General features: G+C 37.8%; 1 protein-coding gene across 1 annotated transcript in view; it reads right to left on the bottom strand.

The window, feature by feature from the left end:
* atad2b (ATPase family AAA domain containing 2B) overlaps positions 1–18874 on the bottom strand; it is a 133028-nt gene extending 114154 nt beyond the window's left edge. Inside the window, exons 1-14 of the mRNA XM_055185682.2 lie at positions 18585–18874; positions 15229–15386; positions 14999–15030; positions 13583–13730; positions 10578–10674; positions 10232–10361; positions 9063–9218; positions 8900–8975; positions 8391–8492; positions 8026–8137; positions 6643–6758; positions 3805–3979; positions 3252–3340; positions 172–331 (exon numbers count right to left, since the gene is read on the bottom strand). Of these exons, the coding sequence (XP_055041657.2) occupies positions 172–331; positions 3252–3340; positions 3805–3979; positions 6643–6758; positions 8026–8137; positions 8391–8492; positions 8900–8975; positions 9063–9218; positions 10232–10361; positions 10578–10674; positions 13583–13730; positions 14999–15030; positions 15229–15386; positions 18585–18695 (1662 nt within the window). The 5' untranslated portion in view covers positions 18696–18874. The remainder of the gene's footprint in view (positions 1–171; positions 332–3251; positions 3341–3804; positions 3980–6642; positions 6759–8025; positions 8138–8390; positions 8493–8899; positions 8976–9062; positions 9219–10231; positions 10362–10577; positions 10675–13582; positions 13731–14998; positions 15031–15228; positions 15387–18584) is intronic.
* Between the last annotated feature and the right edge of the window lie 598 nt (positions 18875–19472).

The raw sequence follows: 19472 nt of genomic DNA, 5'->3' as shown, positions 1-19472 counted from the left end.
AGCGAGCTGTATGGTCTTATTTGTTAAGATGTCAACAAGACTGATTGATGAAAGCTGTGAGATGATCTGAGCTTGATTTTGAAATGTTGAGTTTTAAAGACGCTCTAGGACATTGTCAAACACTTGCAGGCGACCGCTGAACTTCTCGTCAGACACAAAAGATATGCACACCTTTTTATCAGGCAGGTTGAACAGAAACTCCCGGTCAAAGCGTCCGGGCCTCCTGAGTGCAGGGTCGATAGAGTCGAGTCTGTTTGTAGCACCGATGACCACTATCTCCCCTCGACTGTCCAAACCATCCATCAACGCCAGTAACGTGGACACTATGGAGCTTAAAATTAAACAAGAAAAACAATCAAACATTTTGTAGCTCATTTAAATGGACATTTCATCTTTAATGCAAAGGTCTTGTTCTTAAATGTGTAAAGATCACACAGACCGGCGGTTTTGGCTACCATATCTTAAAGCAATAGTTCACCCAAAAATGAAAATAAATGTCATTAATGACTCACCCTCATGTTGATCCAAACTCTTAAGACATCCGTTCATCTTCGGAAACACAGTTTAAGATGTTTTATATTTAGTCTGAGAGCTTGCTGACCCTACATTGGAAATCTATGTACGGTATACTGTCCATGTCCAGAAAGGTAATAAAAACATCATCAAAGTAGTCCATGTGACATCAGTGGGTCAGTTAAAATGTGTTGAAGTCTCGAAAATACATTTTGGTCCAAAAATAACAACTTTATTCAGCATTATCTTGTCTTTCGCGTCTGTTGTGAAGCGCATGCGCGAGACTAAAGTCACGTGACTGCAGTGATGCGGATGACGTATGACGCGGCTGACGTGTTATCTGGTGCACCCCAGCTGTTTTTTGTTTTTTTTGTGTGCCTGGGCTTCGTTTACAATCTGAGGGAGACGTACGCTGTAAGTTTGAAAAAAAAACCTCGCAAACATGTCTGAGGAGAACACATCATCCGCGTCACTGCAGTTACGTGACTTTAGTCTCGCGCATGTGCTTCACAACAGACGCAGAAGAGAAGACAATGCTGAATAAAGTCGTAATTTTTGGACCAAAATGTATTTTCGATGCTTCAACACATTCTAACTGACCCACTGATATCACATGGACTACTTTGATGATGTTTTTATTACCTTTCTGGACATGGACAGTACAGTGGGGCAAAAAAGTATTTAGTCAACCACCAATTGTGCAAGTTCTCCCACTTAAAAAGATGAGAGAGGCCTGTAATTTTCATTATAGGTACACTTCAACTATGAGAGACAAAATGAGGAAAAAAATCCAGAAAATCACATTGTCTGATTTTTTAAGAATTTGTTTGCAATTTATGGTGGAAAATAAGTATTTGGTCAATAACAAAAAAGCAAGATTTCTTTCTCTCACAGACCTGTAACTTCTTCTTTAAGAGGATCCTCTGTCCTCCACTTGTTACCTGTATTAATGGCACCTGTTTGAACTTGTTAGCAGTATAAAAGACACCTGTCCAGAACCTAAAACAGTCAGAATGCAAACTCAACTATGGCCAAGACCAAAGAGCTGTCAAAGGACACCAGAAACAAAATTGTAGACCTGCACCAGGCTGGGAAGACTGAATCTGCAATAGGTAAGCAGCTTGGTGTGAAGAAATCAACTGTGAGAGCAATTATTAGAAAATGAAAGACATACAAGAACACTGATAATGTCCCTCGATCTGGGGCTCCACGCAAGATCTCATCCCGTAGGGTAAAAATTATCACCAGAATGGTGAGCAAAAATCCCAGAACCACATGGGGGAACCTAGTGAATGACCTGCAGAGAGCTGGGACCAAAGTAACAAAGGCTACCATCAGTAACACACTATGCAGCCAGGGACTCAATTCCTGCAGTGCCAGATGTGTCCACCTGCTTAAGCCAGTACATGTTCGGACCCGTCTGAAGTTTGCTAGAGAGCATTTGGATGATCCAGAAGAAGATTGGGAGAATGTCATATGGTCAGATGAAACCAAAACATAACTTTTAGGTAGAAACTCAACTTCCTGTGTTTGGAGGAGAAAGATGCTGAGTTGCATTCAAAGAACACCATACCTACTGTGAAGCATGGGGGTGGAAACCTCATGCTTTGGGTCTGTTTTTTTGCAAAGGGACCAGGACAACTGATCCGAGTTAAGGAAAGAATGAATGGGGCCATGTATCGTGAGATTTTGACTCAAAACCTCCTTTCGTCAGCAAGGGCATTGAAGATGAAACGTGGCTGGATCTTTCAGTATGGCAGTGATCCCAAACATACCGCCCGGGCAAAGAAGGAGTGGTTTCGTAAGAATAATTTCAAGGTCCTGGAGTGGCCTAGCCAGTCTCCAGATCTCAACCCCATAGAAAATCTTTGGAGGGAGTTGAAATTCCGTGTTGCCCAGCGACAGCCCCAAAACATCACTGCTCTAGAGGAGATCTGCATGGAGGAATGGGCCAAACTACCAGCAACAATATGTAAAAACCTTGTGGAGACTTACAGAAAACGTTTGATCTCTGTCATTGCCAACAAAGGGTATATAACAAAGTATTGACATAAACTTTTGTTATTGACCAAATACTTATTTTTCACCATGATTTGCAAATAAATTCTTTAAAAATCAGACAATGTCATTTTCTGGATTTTTTTTTCTCATTTTGTCTCTCATAGTTGACGTGTACCTTTGACAAAAATTACAGGCCTCTCTCATCTTTTTAAGTGTGAGAACTTGAACAATTGGTAGCTGACTTAATACTTTTTTGCCCCACTGTATATCGTACGTAGATTTTCAGTGAAGGGTCAACAAGCTTTCGGACTAAATATAAAACATCTTAAACTGTTAACTACGAGTTTGGAACGACATGAGGGTGAGTCATTAATGACATTATTTTCATTTTTGGGTGATCTGTCCCTTCAAGATAAGGTAATTTGTGCTTCCCACTAAGTTACTGAATATGTGTATGTTGGTAAATATGGGCAATTTTATGTTATGTGGTCATGGCTGTGAAATCTATAATGTAAAGATTTCAGAATGAGATGCTTTAGCTTCTTGGTTTTCATGACACATATGGGAAGTATCTATGCTTGTCAAAGTTAGAGTATGTCTACATGGTAACTTTATTAATAATGAAAGAAAAATCAAAACCCTCTTTTAAAAACATCATGTCCAAAGCCAAACATGGGTTCTTCAGCATCTCTTCTAATCTTGATGATGAAATCCAGTGTAACACACAAATGAATTACCTGTGAATTTGATCCTGTCTGCTCGAGCGAACAGGAGCGAGGCCATCAATCTCATCGAAAAAGATGATGGAGGGTCTCATGAGGTATGCCTGCCAGGAAGAGAGGAAAACATTACCTGGCTGGTGGTTAACGACACACATAACACTTCAGATCAGCTGGGAAGAGCCCGACACTTGCTTCGTATGGTTATCTGCTTCTCTAAATCTTTAAGGATAATTTGTGATATGCTGCAACAGGAAAGTAAAGATTTTGATTTTTATCTAACACTATTTATGGTGAGTGAACTCAAGAAGCCACACTCATGTCTCTAATGCATTTTTATGTTTTCATGGGTATGCATATATGTGACCCTTCCTGTGAAATCCATCAAAGTTTACTCAAGATTTTAATCTTTGACATGACCTTACTCCCTTTCAATATTAAATACATCAAAGTAAAATTTTCACAGAACGCTCCTTACATTATGTAGGATGATTCTGTGTAGAAAACAGTAAATCAGAAAAGATTACAGTATACAGTATATGTATAAAAGGAAAGTTATCTATTAGCTCACCTGGTCAAAAAGTAGGCGGAGCTGTCGCTCAGACTCTCCCACCCATTTGCTGAGACAGTCGGCGCCCTTGCGCATAAAAAACGATACCTTTCGGTCTCCCTGACTGCATTCATTAGCCAACGCCCGCGCCACCAGTGTCTTCCCTGTTCCTGGAGGCCCATAAAACAGGCATCCTCTGAACAAAAAGACAAAAACACAACAAGGTTAAATTGTTATCAACTTGGTCTGAATAGACTTTGAAATTTGACTATGCACACTAGGGCTGCAACAAACGATTATTTTAATAATCGACTAATCTATCGATTATTAGACCGATTAATTGACTAATCGTCAATTATTTCAACGACTAATCAGTATGTTTTAAACAACTATTCAGCTTTTTCAATTAGTTAAAACATCAAGTTAAACATATTCTAACTAATAAATAAAAGAAAACCACTTCAGTATTTGAAATAGTTGTTTTAATGAACTTTGAGCAGGTCATTCTCTAAGTTTTTGGATTTCTGTCCAACTCAAATTACACACACATGCTTTCTAAGCATTGTTTAAATATTCTGCTCTTTTAAAACAATAAACAAACAAACACTAATCAGCATTACAGACAAAATATTTTTTTAAACACAAACATCTCATGTCAGCAGTATTAGGAGTTTATTTTCTAAAACAGACTATAAGATCTAAGGCTATGTCCACACGAAGCCGGTGCATTCCCTATCCGATCATTTTTTTTCCTTGCTCTAAAAAAATAATCCGTAAACACGAAACCACTGAAACCGACTGAAAGCGGTGTAGTATATATGCCGGACCAGTATGGGGCGCTGTAATTCTGCCACAGATATACACTATACACGGAGAAGAAGACTTTGAGCATGCGCATAACCAACGTATGGTGTTGTCCATTAACGCTTGTTGGTCACCACAATTGCACAGAAGCAATAGATTTTGCTGTAATAAAGCTAGTAGGCTTTAGTAGCTTCTGTAGCAAAAACACAATCACGTAGTCCGCCGTTATTGTTGTTGCTGTTACGTGTGACGCTTCCGACACGTGATGTGATGACGTTTTCGCTTCACAAAATATACGGATTGGCTGTACAGACGAAACCGCAAGGGCGTCGGTTTCAGATTTATCCACTTTAGGACCCGGTTTCAAAAAATAGCAGATTCAGTCTCCCAAAACGCCGGATCCGTGTGGATGAAACGCCAATACGATAACAAATTTATACGTATACAGTGATACGCGTCTCCGTGTGGACAGCCCCTAATAGTGTTACTATAATAACACTATTTATTATTACTATCCTGACTCCTAAACTCGATCAGGCTTTATTCTATGAAAAATAAATCATCAGATTACTGTAATTATATTGGTAACACTTTATATAGTCTTAAATATGAAGTAATGCTGAGTTATGACATGTACTAATCATAAACTAATGAAGAGTCATCATTAACTATAACATGACGCAACACATGAATTCATTGTTTATTAATGCATAAACTTACAATTAAAAAACATGTAATGTTGTACTTAATGATAACTCTTTATTAGTTTATGTTTGTAACTTGCATGCATTAACTCAGCATTAGTTCAGGCGGAAGTACAAATAAGTTAATTATGATTAATGAACCCTTATCATAAAGTGTAACCATTATATTATTACTGTTAATATTATTACTATAGACCCCTTCAAGGTTTGTAAACATTGAATGACTATCGGGTGCGCGCGCAGCACGGGGTCGAACTGTTCATACCATTTAGGCTTTATAATTTAATCTAACAGTGCTGAAAAATGATGCCTTACCTCAAATGAAGTGAGCACTCCAAACACAAGCCTCTTTGATCTTTGCATTGTCCCAGTCTGCACGTTAATTGCTTGCAGACGCAGATGTTGTATTTTTTTGTTTTTGAGATTCTGCATGAATCGCGAAAACTTAACGGACGACCTGGTGCGATTTTCACAGCCCACGACGTAAGTAGGCATTTTTGACGATACCGAATAATACGCAACTCAATCTGCTGTAATGACTTTTCTGACCCCGACATGCGCACTGGGAACAGCCTGTGACGTGAACCGTGAAGGGGTCTATTAATATTATTACTATTAGTAGTACTGTACTGAATTCTTATTTATGTAATAGAGATTTACCGCTAGTTAACTCCAGCTAGAGAACACTTAAGTTACCTCTCACCGGCTCCTCTTGAGCCCGGATATTTCCTCTTTAAACGTTGTGCTCCCGCGAAAGGCAAGTTCTGTCTTTTATGTATTAAACATGACAGGTTTCTTTGTTTGAAGTTTTATGAAATGTTCGTGCTTATGATACATTTGCACTACGCTATAATCCGCGCTGTGTTTTCATCTATCTTCTTCTATCGCAAATGTGTAAGGGCTGCATTACACTCTAGCGCTACCGCATCGTAGCGGTCAAATCATGACATTGCAGGCCCTACCATTAGGTTAAGTGAAACCAAACAACGACTCGACATCAAAGATATTTTTCAACAAATTTTTATTGTCGACGCTGTCGACAATGTCGACTAGTCATTTCAGCCCTAATGCACACAGAGACGTTTTGGGACGAACACGACACCCTTGCGGTTTCGTGTGTACAGCCAATCTGTATATTTGAGGATACAATGATGTCATCACCCCACATCTCAACCGTGGTCAGACACCGCTACGTCACAGCAGTAACACCACCAATGGCAGACTACATGCTTGTATTCGTGCTGCAGAAGTTAGTGAGCCTATTAGCTTTACTAAAGCAAAATCGTCTGAAAATAAAAGATCGGATATTGAAAGCTCTGACTTTGTGTGGATGTGGCCTAAATTGTCATACCTTGGGGGCTGGATCTTAAACTTCTCAAACACTTCTGGATATAGTAGAGGAAAGACAACCATCTCTTTCAAAGACTTGATGTGATGGGTAAGACCTCCGACGCTGTCAAACCTCACCTGCATTAAAAGAGTCAAGAGCATATGATAATCCACAAAATGTGAAGGAGCCCATCTCTATATAATGCATTATATTTTCAGAATTTTTGCATTAGGTACGTTAACATGCAACCAAATAATCCGTTTGTAATTCTATTGATGGCTCAATTGTATTGAAAAGCCTTCATGTAAACACCTTAAACTCTTAAATCACAGAAATACGCAACAAGGTAACGCATCACGCATTATTAAGGTAATGTTAATGGGGTCACAAGCTGTACACCCGATGAACATTCTGCCGTGTTTATGTGTACTTTTAAAACATTAGGCTACTTAAAGCAATAAAATAGTGTTGTGCCTTTTGAAAAGTGTGTTTTAATTTCGTTTCATTTCAAAACTTCTTAAGACCAACTTTCTCCCAATCCGCTTTGACTTCAATGCATAGATAAAGAGTGAACTCGGCTAAATGCTGCCCGCAGAGTAGCGTTGCAAAGTCCTCTGCTTTTATTCAAGTTTAGATTTGGGCTACTGTTTAAACCGTGTCCACCAGTTGTTATTTTCTGTGTGTTAAAGATGAAAGGATTTCATTCATTAGTTATTGGTATTTGGGCTGTGAAAAGTCATTGGGATGCTTTTGGGCTAGTTTTGAGTGTCCTTTTGGGATAGTTCTGATACGCAAATCTGGCAACCCTGGCTGTGCGCTTGCGCAGACGTTCGGTTTGGATTCTATGGAATGTACATGTAAACGAACATTTAAATCAGATTGCAAAGTTTAGGGTGCATGTAAACTGTATCGTTGTAACCTTCAATCGTATTAAATTCAGTCGGATTGACAAATTTTGTGCACGTAAACTAGGGTGACCATACGTGCCATTCTTCCCGGATGCATCCCGTCCAGGAGTTTGTGTTCGTCTCCCGGAAGTCGTATTTGTCGACCGCATACGTCATAGAAGATTATTATTATTATTACAGAAAAGCAACCGTTACATTTTAAGGTAAGAATGAAACTACGATTGTATATCTTATGTTTTTAACTGAATGGCCTATGCGGTCAACAAATACGACTTCCGGAAGACGCACCGAAATCCTGGACGGGATGCGTCCGGGAAGAATGGCACGTATGGTCACCCTACGTAAACATAGCCACTGTTGCAAAGCAGCTTCATACAAAAAAAACAAAAACATTTTAGCACAAAACTAGTGGGCTCTGCTCAGACTAATTAAAATGAGGCACAAACAAGGCTGAGCATAATAATAAGGAATACTAAAATTAGAACCTAAAACTCACAGAAGTGTCCAGATTCATGGGATCCACATCTGCCAAACTGGCACCCACTTTCGTTCGATCACGAAGCACACCGCTGGCCAGATCCTCTGCCCGCAGGTTCATGGGTAGACACCTGCCACATAGAGAAAACACTTTTCAAACTACAGATAACCTACGCAGTCATAACAAACTTCCAGAAAATATTAATCATGAAGTCAAGTTTTAAAACTTTGCCTGAAAGTTCAAACGTTTTAAAAGCTTTAAAGTCATTCAGATTTTGCTAAAGGTTCAGATTTCTAGGTGTTTGCATTGATGTTGTGAATGGTTGGCTGGGTAGTTGCAGATATATAGACAATCAGACAGATAGAAAGACAAACAGCAGTCACCTATTGCGAGCACGGCTCATGCTTTTGCTTTTCCGCCTCTCAAAGCGCTCTTCATCAGATGATGATGTCGATTCACTGCTGTGAATGGCGTGTTTCTTTACTCTGGTAATAAATATTGTACAATATATTTAATATAAAAAATAACCACAACAAAGAAATGAAACATGAGGGGTCTACAGGGTTCCCACACTTTGGTTAACTTCAAATTCAAGGACCTGTCAAGGACTTTCCGGGTCCAATACCATCAAATTCTAACTAAATGTGGGGACACATTTCAAATGAGAGCAATCGTGTTACCTTTTAAGATAAATTGTTACAGTTCCCTTTCGAGGGGAACTTCTTGCATAAAATAGATTCAAGCACTTTCAATGACCTGTATCCAAGTATGTATATTTTCACAAACTTCCCAGGGCCTTGAATTTTTTTCCCCCAGATTCACAAACTTTCAAGGATTTCAAGGACCCGTGGGAACCCTGGGTCTAAAACATTTGAAAATAAACATTATTCACCTAATATGGCTTCTTCTTGCAGGAGATCTGTGTGTGTCGAACAGAGAGCCCTTGCTTTGCTTCCTGTTCACTGGCTCTGAAAAAAACAAAAATCAAACATTTGTACTGTATGTGTATGAGCTGTGCTGATGGGTAAGAGGTTCGAGTGAATCTGTGAGCGCACCTATTGGTGGGGCTTCATAACGCTGCACAGTTTTACGCTGCCTGAGGTTATAGGGTCTGTCGTTCTCCTCTTCAGCCTCTTCCGCCTCATCTCCTTCATCGTCCTCATCATCATCTGCCTCCACATCTTCGTCCTCCTCTTCCTCTTCATGAGACTCTTCAATACAAAAAAAATATGGTTTATAACAAACTAAAACCAATCAAGAACAAAGATCCAGCATGTAGAGAGGCTTTTGGTGCACACAAATCTGATAATATATGCAGTTTATTTAACTAAGTTCGGGAGGAGACAGTCATGTGATCCGACCAATCAGCACGAAGAGGTCTCTATAAAGTATACGCACAACCGGCGCAACATCATAGAATGTCTCTGAACAGGTTCACGCCCACTTTTGGGGGAAATCAGACTAGACCTTCCATTGACTTCCATTCAAAATAGCGGAACAAAGCAACCTTCGTACACAGCCGGCAGGCGTAAATAACTTATGAAATCACTCAGATTAAACATGTTGAGTAATTATCTGACCACCCTGCCTGCCATAGAGCGCGAAAAATACATTAACATATTTAATTTGGTCAATATAAAAACATGTCTCTTTCATTCTCCCAGCATAAAATTTGTGTAACAACGCTCCCTATTGGCCAGAGGTGTCTTACCCGGACATTTACTCGTACCTCCTCGAGTCAACAGGGAACCAAGTGAATGATTTTACTTCGTATTTGAAAGTTACTTCGTATTTATTTATTATGTCTTTATATTTAGAGTAATGAGTGCACTTTCTGTCGAGTCATATAACTAAATGGCTTAGCGATATTTCCAGCAATCACTGGATGGCGTTGTTACACAAATTTGACGCTGTGAGAATGAAAGGGACATGTTTTTATATTGACCAAATTAAATGTGTTAATGTATCTTTCGGGCTCTATGGACAGATAAATACCCGACATGTTTAATCGGAGTGATTTCAAAAGTTATTTACGCCTGCCGGCTGTGTAAAAACGTTGCTTTGTTCCGCTATTTTGAATGGAAGTCAATGGAAGGTCTGCTTTTTTAACCCCCAAAAAGAGGCGGTGACGAAATTTACAGTCAAGTTCCCGGATGTGCCGGTAGTCTGTATATAGTCGTCCCTCACGTCTGTCCCGTGACCGTTTATTGCAGCAGACATTTACCTTCAGTTCCCTCTTCCTCATCAGGGTCTTTTTTGGATTTGCTGATGCCTTTGTGATGTGCCTGCATTCCAAAATTGTTCCTGCGCATCGATTTCCTTCTCTTTACGCGGGAGTACATATCCATGTTTTCCTGCAGAACAAAATATATACATATACACAGAAGAATCAATTTAGTTTTGAATCAACAGTGGGTTCACAGCCCACACCGAAGAGAACGGCCAATAGATCAGAGTAATGCAGGAGTTTAATAACTGCTGTGTGGGCAACGGTTCCCTTAATGAGGTAGAAGATAACGCTGAACAATTACAGTTTAATTGTGATTGTTAAGAATAAAATATGAAGTCACCAGTTCAGTATCGGTCCACATGCGGAGGCGCTCAACTTCTCGATTCTGACGTATGCTGCTGATGTTGTCCATCTCCTGAAGAACCGCTTCTGCCGTACTGTTAACAAACATGCATATTTATCTTCAAAACCTTTCATACTGTTATAAACCAGTGGTGTTAGTACACAAAGTATCCACAACTTAGAAATGTAAAATACTAAAAAAAAGGCTAATGTTAAAATGTACATTTCAATAAAATGGAGATATTTTATTTCTCCTAATAAAATGTTTGCAAGCCAACACTGCGTTGATATTTTTAATAAAATTCCTAATAAAATCAAGGCTTTTATAAATAGTAATAAAGCTTCAGTCCAAAACTTTGGTGCCTACATTGCCATCTTTATTTGGAACAAAAATAAAATAAAATTGCAGTTATGTTTGTTGAAAACAACTGGGCATTTCCCACTAAATCCACTAAAAAGTCTAAAACTCACCAGCTACCATTGACCACAAGTTTTTTATTATTACGAAATCTTTATAATTATCATACTGTACCATTTTAAATCCTGGTATAGTGTGCTGTTTTTACCCTCAATTCAAACACTAAACTCGTTCCCTCAATTCAATTAAGTAATGGGTCTCCCAAAAACTTGTATATTTAACCTCCTAAGACCCGAGCTTTGGATTTGCTTGCATTTTAGATTTCTTCAAGCTATTTTGGGGTTAGGAAGAACCAAAAAATAAAACCAAATATTTTTCTTTAAACATGAAGCATTGTAATTGTCCACGTTTGTGTACAACAGGTTCCAGTTACACAGAATGAAGTATTATGGTGCAAACAACAAAAAACAACACACCAGGTCTTAAGAGGTTAAGTTCACTTAACTTGCCTGAACTTAAATTGTTAAGTTGGATTTTGTACAGTGCATCTAAACAATTACGTTCACTTGGTGTTCATAAAGACTGAACTTTTTTAAACTTATATGACAAGATGTAATGAAGCATGTTCAGGACTGACTCTATGTCAATAAATGAATATATTTAATTCACAGCAGAAGCACACAACAAACTGTTCTGTTCAAATGTATCTTCATTATTGTGAGTTGTATGTAGTGCATACATACCAAAAAAACACTGATAACCTGAACGGTGACGTCACCAAGAACTATAATTTACAACAAAAAACATCAATAATGCTACAAAGCGTGTAAAACAAAACAAAAAATTGCATTAACAACTGTTTATACTGTATGTCCCATAAGTTATTCTTTGACCAAAATTAAATCATTTACCATTTTCACGCGCAAGGGCTTATGGGTATTCCTCACATCATTTTAAACTGATAATTTTAAGTTAATTGCACTTGAATTTTTAAGTTCATATTTTTGTAAGTTAATAAGTTAGATGATCAAAGATAGTTTAGTCATGGACGCAAAATTTAAGTCATGATTGTTTACATTTCTGAGTACAAACAGCATTAGGGTTTTCAGTGTAACTTAAGCGTTTACGCTTTATACATGTACAGTAAAATCTGCATTATACAAAACAGGCAACACAAAAATTAATATGCACAATGATACCCAGTGGAAATAATCTTGTCCCTTAAAGGAATATTCAATTTTCTTAAAAAAAAATCCAGATAATTTACTCACCACCATGTCATCCAAAATGTTGATGTCTTTCTTTGTTCAGTCGACAAGAAATAATGTTTTTTGAGGAAAACATTGCAGGATTTTTCTCATTTTAATGGACTTTAATAGAGCACAACATTTAATACTTAACTCAACACTTAACAGTTTTTTTCAACGGAGTTTCAAAGGACTATAAACAATCCCAAACGAGGCATAAGGGTCTTATCTAGCGAAACGATTGTCATTTTTACAAGAAAAAAAAAATATATCCACTTTTAAACCACAACGTTTCGTCTAGGTCCGGTCCAGCGCGACCTAACGTAAATGTGTAGTGGCGTAGGGAGGTCACGTGTTACATATATAAAACGCACATTTGCGGACCATTGTAAACAATAAACTGACACAAAGACATTAATTAGTATCAGTTGATATACAACGACGTAGGAACAGTCCTCTTTCTCAAGACTTGTAAACACTGGGGCGGAGTTTCGCGTTCGTCTTCTGTGACCTCTTGACGTCATGACGTATTGCGTGGGGTCACGCTAGCGCATCACGACCGGATTTAGACGAAAAGTTGTGGTTTAAAAGAGCATATTTTTTATTTTTCTTGTCAAAAATGACAATCGTTTTGCTAGATAAGACCCTTATGCCTCGTTTGGGATTGTTTATAGTCCTTTGAAACTCAATTGGAAAAAAATGTTACGTGTTGAGTTAAGTATTAATTGTTGGTGTCTATTAAAGTCCATTAAAATGAGAAAAATCCTGCAATGTTTTCCTAAAAAACATAATTTCTTTTTGACTGAACAAAGAAAGACATCAACATTTTGGATGACATGGTGGTGAGTAAAATATCTGGATTTTTCTTTTAAGAAAATGGAATATTCCTTTAATAAAAGCATCAGCTTATTGACTGCTAAAAAAGTAAATACACAAGTTCACAAAGCTTTAAAATAGAGGAACATTGAGAACCGGTAAAGCATATCAGGCCATTCTGTCATGTCTTATACCAGCAGGTCTGCTCTCTCCAAAACCTTCCACCATCTGTTATTGACTACCAGCAACATGCTACAGTACATCACATGCTAAACTTGGCTTGGTGCGGTTAACAATTCTTTTGGATAAAAATGCCTTTTTATCCAAACGTAGTTTCCAATTTTTTTTATTGTTTTTCAATTTTAGCTTTCTTTTATGGTTTCCTTTAATCCATTGTTCACAATGCTGAACTTCATGAGAACCATAGTCAGAATAATACTCCATGTTAAATTCAAAGTTTAATTTCTTAAACGTTCCACAGCGTGCTGCAGTAAAATGACATTTTCCATACATCTTTAAAGACCTGATCCTAAATAATTATGTTAGAGGCATACTTTTAACAACACAACAAGTGGCGTTTACCTGTTGACTAGCTGGTCGAACAGTAAACTCTGATTGAGATGTTCAAACTGGCTCTTCCTGACACGACGGCTTCTTTTCAGCTCAACGTGACCATTCATGCGACTGTGCTCCCCTTCTGATGCAGTGTCACCCCTTAAACTCATCCGCCCTGCAGATTTAAAAACAAAACAGGCATCTGTGAGCCAAATCAAATGAAGACAAAAACCCACTGAGAAACACCAACTTCAAAATTAGACAACAAACATGTCACCAGATCAAACATGACAGTGATTAGACGTGATCCTACTTAACATGATGTTACAGCCGAGATTTAAATTTGGCAAGCTATATTATGACTTTGGATAACTGAAAATTCCCATTTACATTCAATTTCATGAAAACAAGCAAGCAAGCAGGAAATTCTTCGAAATTTAAGCTTTCATGTTCCAAAGGTTATGCCGGAAAATACACAATGCCAGAATTCTCTCCTTTGAGCAAACTATTGCTTTAAAGTACTTGATTAAAGGAATATTCCATTTTCTTAAAAGAAAAATCCAGATAATTTACTCACCACCATGTCATCCAAAATGTTGATGTCTTTCTTTGTTCAGTCGAGAAGAAATTATGTTTTTTGAGGAAAACATTGCAGGATTTTTCTCATTTTAATGGACTTTAATCGACACCAACAATTAACACTTAACTCAACACGTAACAGTTTTTTTCAACTGAGTTTCAAAGGACTATAAACAATCCCAAACGAGGCATAAGGGTCTTATCTAGCAAAACAATTGTCATTTTTTACAAGAAAAATAACAAATATGCTCTTTTAAAGCACAACTTCTCGTCTAGATCTGGTCGTGATGCGCCAGGTGACCCCACGCAATACGTCAAGAGGTCACAAAAGACGAACGCGAAACTCCGCCCCAGTGTTTACAAGTATGTTGAAAGAGGACCGTTTCTACGTTGTTGTATGTCAACTGATACTAATTAACGTCTTTGTGTCAGTTTATTGTTTACAATGGTCCGCAAATGTGCGTTTTATATATGTAACACGTGACCTCCCTACGTCACCACGCACTTACGCCAGATCGCGCTGGACCGGACCCAAACGAAAAGCTGTGGCCCAAAAGTGCACACTTTCCATCTTTCTTGTCAAAAATGACAATCGCTTCGCCAGACAAGACCCCTATGCCTCGTTTGGGATTGAATATGGTCCTTTGAAACTCTGTTGAAAAAAACTGTTACGTGTTGAGTTAAGTGTTAATTGTTGGTGTCTATTAAAGTCCATTAAAATGAGAAAAATCCTGCAATGTTTTCCTCCAACTGAACAAAGAAAGACATCAACATTTTGGATGACATGGTGGTGAGTAAATTATCTGGATTTTTCTTTTAAGAAAATGAAATATTCCTTTAAGATGAATCTAAATTAATACTTACTGCGTCCATTCTGCAAGGCACCAGTGGACAACCTGGAAGACAACATGAAGGTAGTTTATAACTAATAGTATAATGACATCATTACCCTTCACTACATACATGATAGTAGTGATTGCTATCCTGTAGTAATTTTTGTGCAAACATTTGTCACAACATATTGGTGCTCAAGAACATTCAGAGATGAAACTGAACATTGAGGTCTTTAGTTGTAATTGATTGTCAAACCTCACCTGGTACAGTGTTTGGACATTGTCCATGCCGGTCTCTGGCCTTTACTTTGTGGACTTGGGGAAGTATCAGTAGAACTAGGAGGCGTCTGTCGGCGTGTCCGTTTGGATGGCGGAGACAAACGTGGGCTACTGCTGTTAACATCACTGCTGGGCTCCTTCTGTAACAGGCAGAGGAGCACAGAATATTAGAAACCAAGCATGCAAAGTAGTGGTTGAACGATATAAAGTTTTAATGGTCGATGCCGATACCGAAATTGAAAAAGCAATGTGGCCGATTAGCCGATATAAGGATGATATAAAACAAATGTAATGAGTGCCAAACTGAAAAAATGGTGAAACTAAATAAACATTTGTAATGTAAGATGGTTATAAACACTCTAAGTACTTAACAGATATTTACAAGACATACGTTACGTATTTCGGATCTGACAACTCACGGTACTATTTGAGTGTTGTTGTGTAACGCAAATGTAATGTCATGGTAAAAAGGAAGGACAGGCATTTTTCAGTACCGTATTTTCCAGACTATAAGTCACACTTTTTTCATAGTTTGGAGGGTACTTGAACTTATAGTCAGGTGCGACTTATACGTGAAAATTTAACAAAGAGTAAGCATTACCGAGAGTCCGCTCTATGCTGCTCCTGTATTAATGTTATTCAATGGATTCAGTGATGCGGAATGACTCCTGGACCTCTTTGAACTTTGAAACGTTTTGCCTGTCGTGTTAAGTTAGCCTATTCAACCTCCCAGGTATGTTCAGTATGCTATTGTGTATCGTGTAAATAACTGTTTATGTTACTTTAACATGTACGGACACCTATTCAGCCTCCTGTTCTGTGCTATTGTTTAGTTGAATAACTTGCCTTTCCAGATTAAATGTGTTCTTCCGCTTGGATTTTGTGAAATCATTTTCTAAATAAACGCGACGTATAGTCAAGTTCGACTTATATATGTTTTTTCCTCTTCAAAGCGCATTTTTGACTGATGCGACTTATGCTTCGGAGCAACTTACTGTATAGTCCGTAAAATACGGTAATATAATATTCGAATATTTGAGCTAAAAAAAACAAATATTCGAATATTTGTTTATTTAAATGATGTTTTTATGACAGTCATAATAACACAAGTTTTATGTATTTTTCATTTTGTCACAATTTCACAGAAAGCTTATCATTAGAAAATGTCCACAACACGCCAAGCTTATATTCTGTATTTTTAAGTTGAAAATATTGTAATTTTTAAATATTTTAAAAATGATTCTTATAATAAATAGCCTGCAAAAAAATGGCATGCATTAAACCCCATACGGTAGCAAAAGTCTGAGTCTAAATTCTTGGTGTTTCAAGTCGGTTGTTAGTACGAATTCAGTACTATTTGATCTTACAAAATTATATTATACCAAATATTATACCCTAACTCTAACCGAAGTTTAAGGACTTGACAAAAAGTACGCCATAATTATGTAAACAGACTCGAAACACCAAGTAAGAGCCCGGAGCAAACGAAAATTACAAACAACAAATTTATGGAACAGAAAGATTTATTGGCCGATGCCAATAAAAAAAATCCAAATATCGGCAAATATATCTGCAATATATCTGTCTATCACTAATATAGTATAATAATAAAGGTAAACATGATAAAAGCAAAATCAAAAGGAGAATGAAATCTGTCAGCTGGGCACTCTGACATTATCCTATACTACAATCCTACAAGAAGTGGACTCGAGTCATCTCCAAAATCTTCCTCCTCTTCACCCAGATCCCACTTAACCTCATGGCTGACTAAATTAAATAACTTTGATCCACCCCATATTTTTCATTTACACAACCAGTCACATGCAAGGTGACAACGTCAAGATCATGAATGAGCCAAAATTATGAACTTGAGCTTCAAAGTAAACCGCAACTAATCTTTCAATTTATAACAGGCATAATGTAGGGCAAGCAATGACATTATACAGGCAAAATGTGTCACATTCACTTCTGCAAAGTAAGCAATCTTGAGTAATAGCATTAAAATAAAAGAAGTAAAAAAATCAAAACAAAACTCAACACAAAACAAAGCCAGATGGCTGGTCTAAACTTCGTGCATATGTTAAGTTCACAACAAGTTGATTGTGATAAAATTGATATATAAATGCACAGATGTAAACAATATAATAGTCATTTTAAATGCATATGCTACAAAACTAAATGATTATCATATTAAAGTACCATAATATTTAAATGGTCTCCAAAGACAATCATGGTAAACATCACAAACCAAACAGCCAAAACATGACCAAGCAATTCAACAGGAACTCGACATGTTACATTTTAAGCAATCTACTAATGTTGCACATCAACAAAGGTCAACATGTGTCAATAACCCAGCTGAAGTTTTTCATAAACATTGAAGAGTTTACTTCCTAATATCATGAACAATAGCTGTTTGGAGCCACAAGGGGTCTGTCTCAACAAAGCTTTCCCTTCCCCCAACTCTAGCTTGTTTATAGTTTAAATAAATAAGGAGGACGAATCACGTTTATTACGACTAAAGGTGTGAAAGCGCTTTTCTTTTGGCGTTTAAATCGGGCGTCGGAGCGCGTGACAGCATGGCGCGCGCCGGTGCCTCTCGAGCGCAACAAACACACAGCAACAAAATAACGAACGATTCATTTGAGCGAGTCAAACGGTTCTTTTGAACTAAACGATTCAATTGTTCATCTCTCACAAGTGTTATTATTACAAGTACTTTAACGTACTGTTTTCTGTATTGTGAGATGTTTATTAAACTACTGCTGCTTTACTTTGCGTTTGATTTAAGTATTTTATTCAATCTGTATTTATTTGTAAACACCTATTTCAAACTGCCGCCAACTGCTGTTTTAATAACAAAAATAGGTTTCTGACAGGAATTATCCTACCTGCTCGATAAAATGTGTCAAAAATCAAGAGAATATTTCCTCCCAAACAAAATTCCCCACAAGTAGCATACCAACACTGCGCGAATCGATTCGCTCGAATCATTCCAAAGGACTGAACGATTCATTCACGAATACAACAAAAGACAACTTGGGGGCACTGGGTGCATTAAACCAGCCAGCCGGCTTTGGTCAAGTCCTGCTAATATCAGTGAAAAAATACATAAAACTAAACGACACGAAACGAAGAAAGGCTGTCGTCTCGTTAAACTGCATTTTATTCAACGGCAAGTGTCACTCAAGGCGCGATTTGGGAACAAAAGAGGTGGACATCCATCCATCCATCTATCTGTCTGCCTATATATCTATCCATCTCTAAGAGGCTGGTGGGAGCATCTCGCTAACCGGTTGCCAGTAAGAAAAGATAGCCGGTGTCTCTCTTTTCCTTACACGGCTGTTGTGCTCGTCCAAGTTTGGGTTGTTCCTCCGAGACGACCTAGTCCGACCCGAGACGAAGGGACCGATGGGCTTGTGCTCCGAGCTCTTTCTGGTGTTCACCATGTTTGCTGTCTGTCCCCGCTAATACACGGGTTGTGTTGAGTAAGCTCTCGTCAGTTGCTTTCGTTATGATTGTGTCTCAGCTAGTGGAGTACCGAGGCGCCATTTCTCTTTCTCTCTCTCTCTCTCTCTCCCTCTGCTGTCAGCCAGCCGAAACTCTCCTGCGAGCCACTTCCGTTACACAGAGACGCGAGCGAGCGTGCGCGTGCCGGCACGAAGTTGGCGCCACAGACGTTTGAAAAAAATATTTTTTGCAGACAAAAAAAATAATTGTTGCCTCCAGTGTTATTAAACATTTTTTGTTTTCTATGTATTAGTTTAGCTTTATATATTTACACTTTAGGAGTAGGATTTAATTTTTTTAAATGCAGTAAAAAAGCATTTTATTAGCTACAATTACTCTGTCAAGGGTTACATTTAGGTTATTATTGCCAATAATAAGGATTTGATTTAAAACATTTAATCTGAATAATAAAAGTGCTTATTTTTCAGACTTAAATAGTTGCAGATTTGAATCATTACAGCAAAGAATAAAGTTATTAATTTAATCTTCAACTTTAACCAGATAATTTAACTCTAATTTGGATGTTTTGTCAAGCTAGGGTTAGAAAATGAGAAAGTATTTAAAAACATTGTTTGTTTACAATAGGCTAATCTAATGTGTCATGTTTCATATACAAGAACACTCACATCATAACTGACAAACAAGTAATGTTTTGCATAATTTATCATGATTGTTATAGTGCTCTGCTTATTCATCTATACTTTATATTCTTAAAA

The sequence above is a fragment of the Misgurnus anguillicaudatus genome, chromosome 18, assembly GCF_027580225.2.
Source record: "Misgurnus anguillicaudatus chromosome 18, ASM2758022v2, whole genome shotgun sequence".
NCBI classification, from domain to species: Eukaryota; Metazoa; Chordata; class Actinopteri; order Cypriniformes; family Cobitidae; genus Misgurnus; species Misgurnus anguillicaudatus.
The sequence above is the reverse complement of the archived record's forward strand: the minus strand, read 5'-3'. Positions and strand labels throughout refer to the sequence as shown.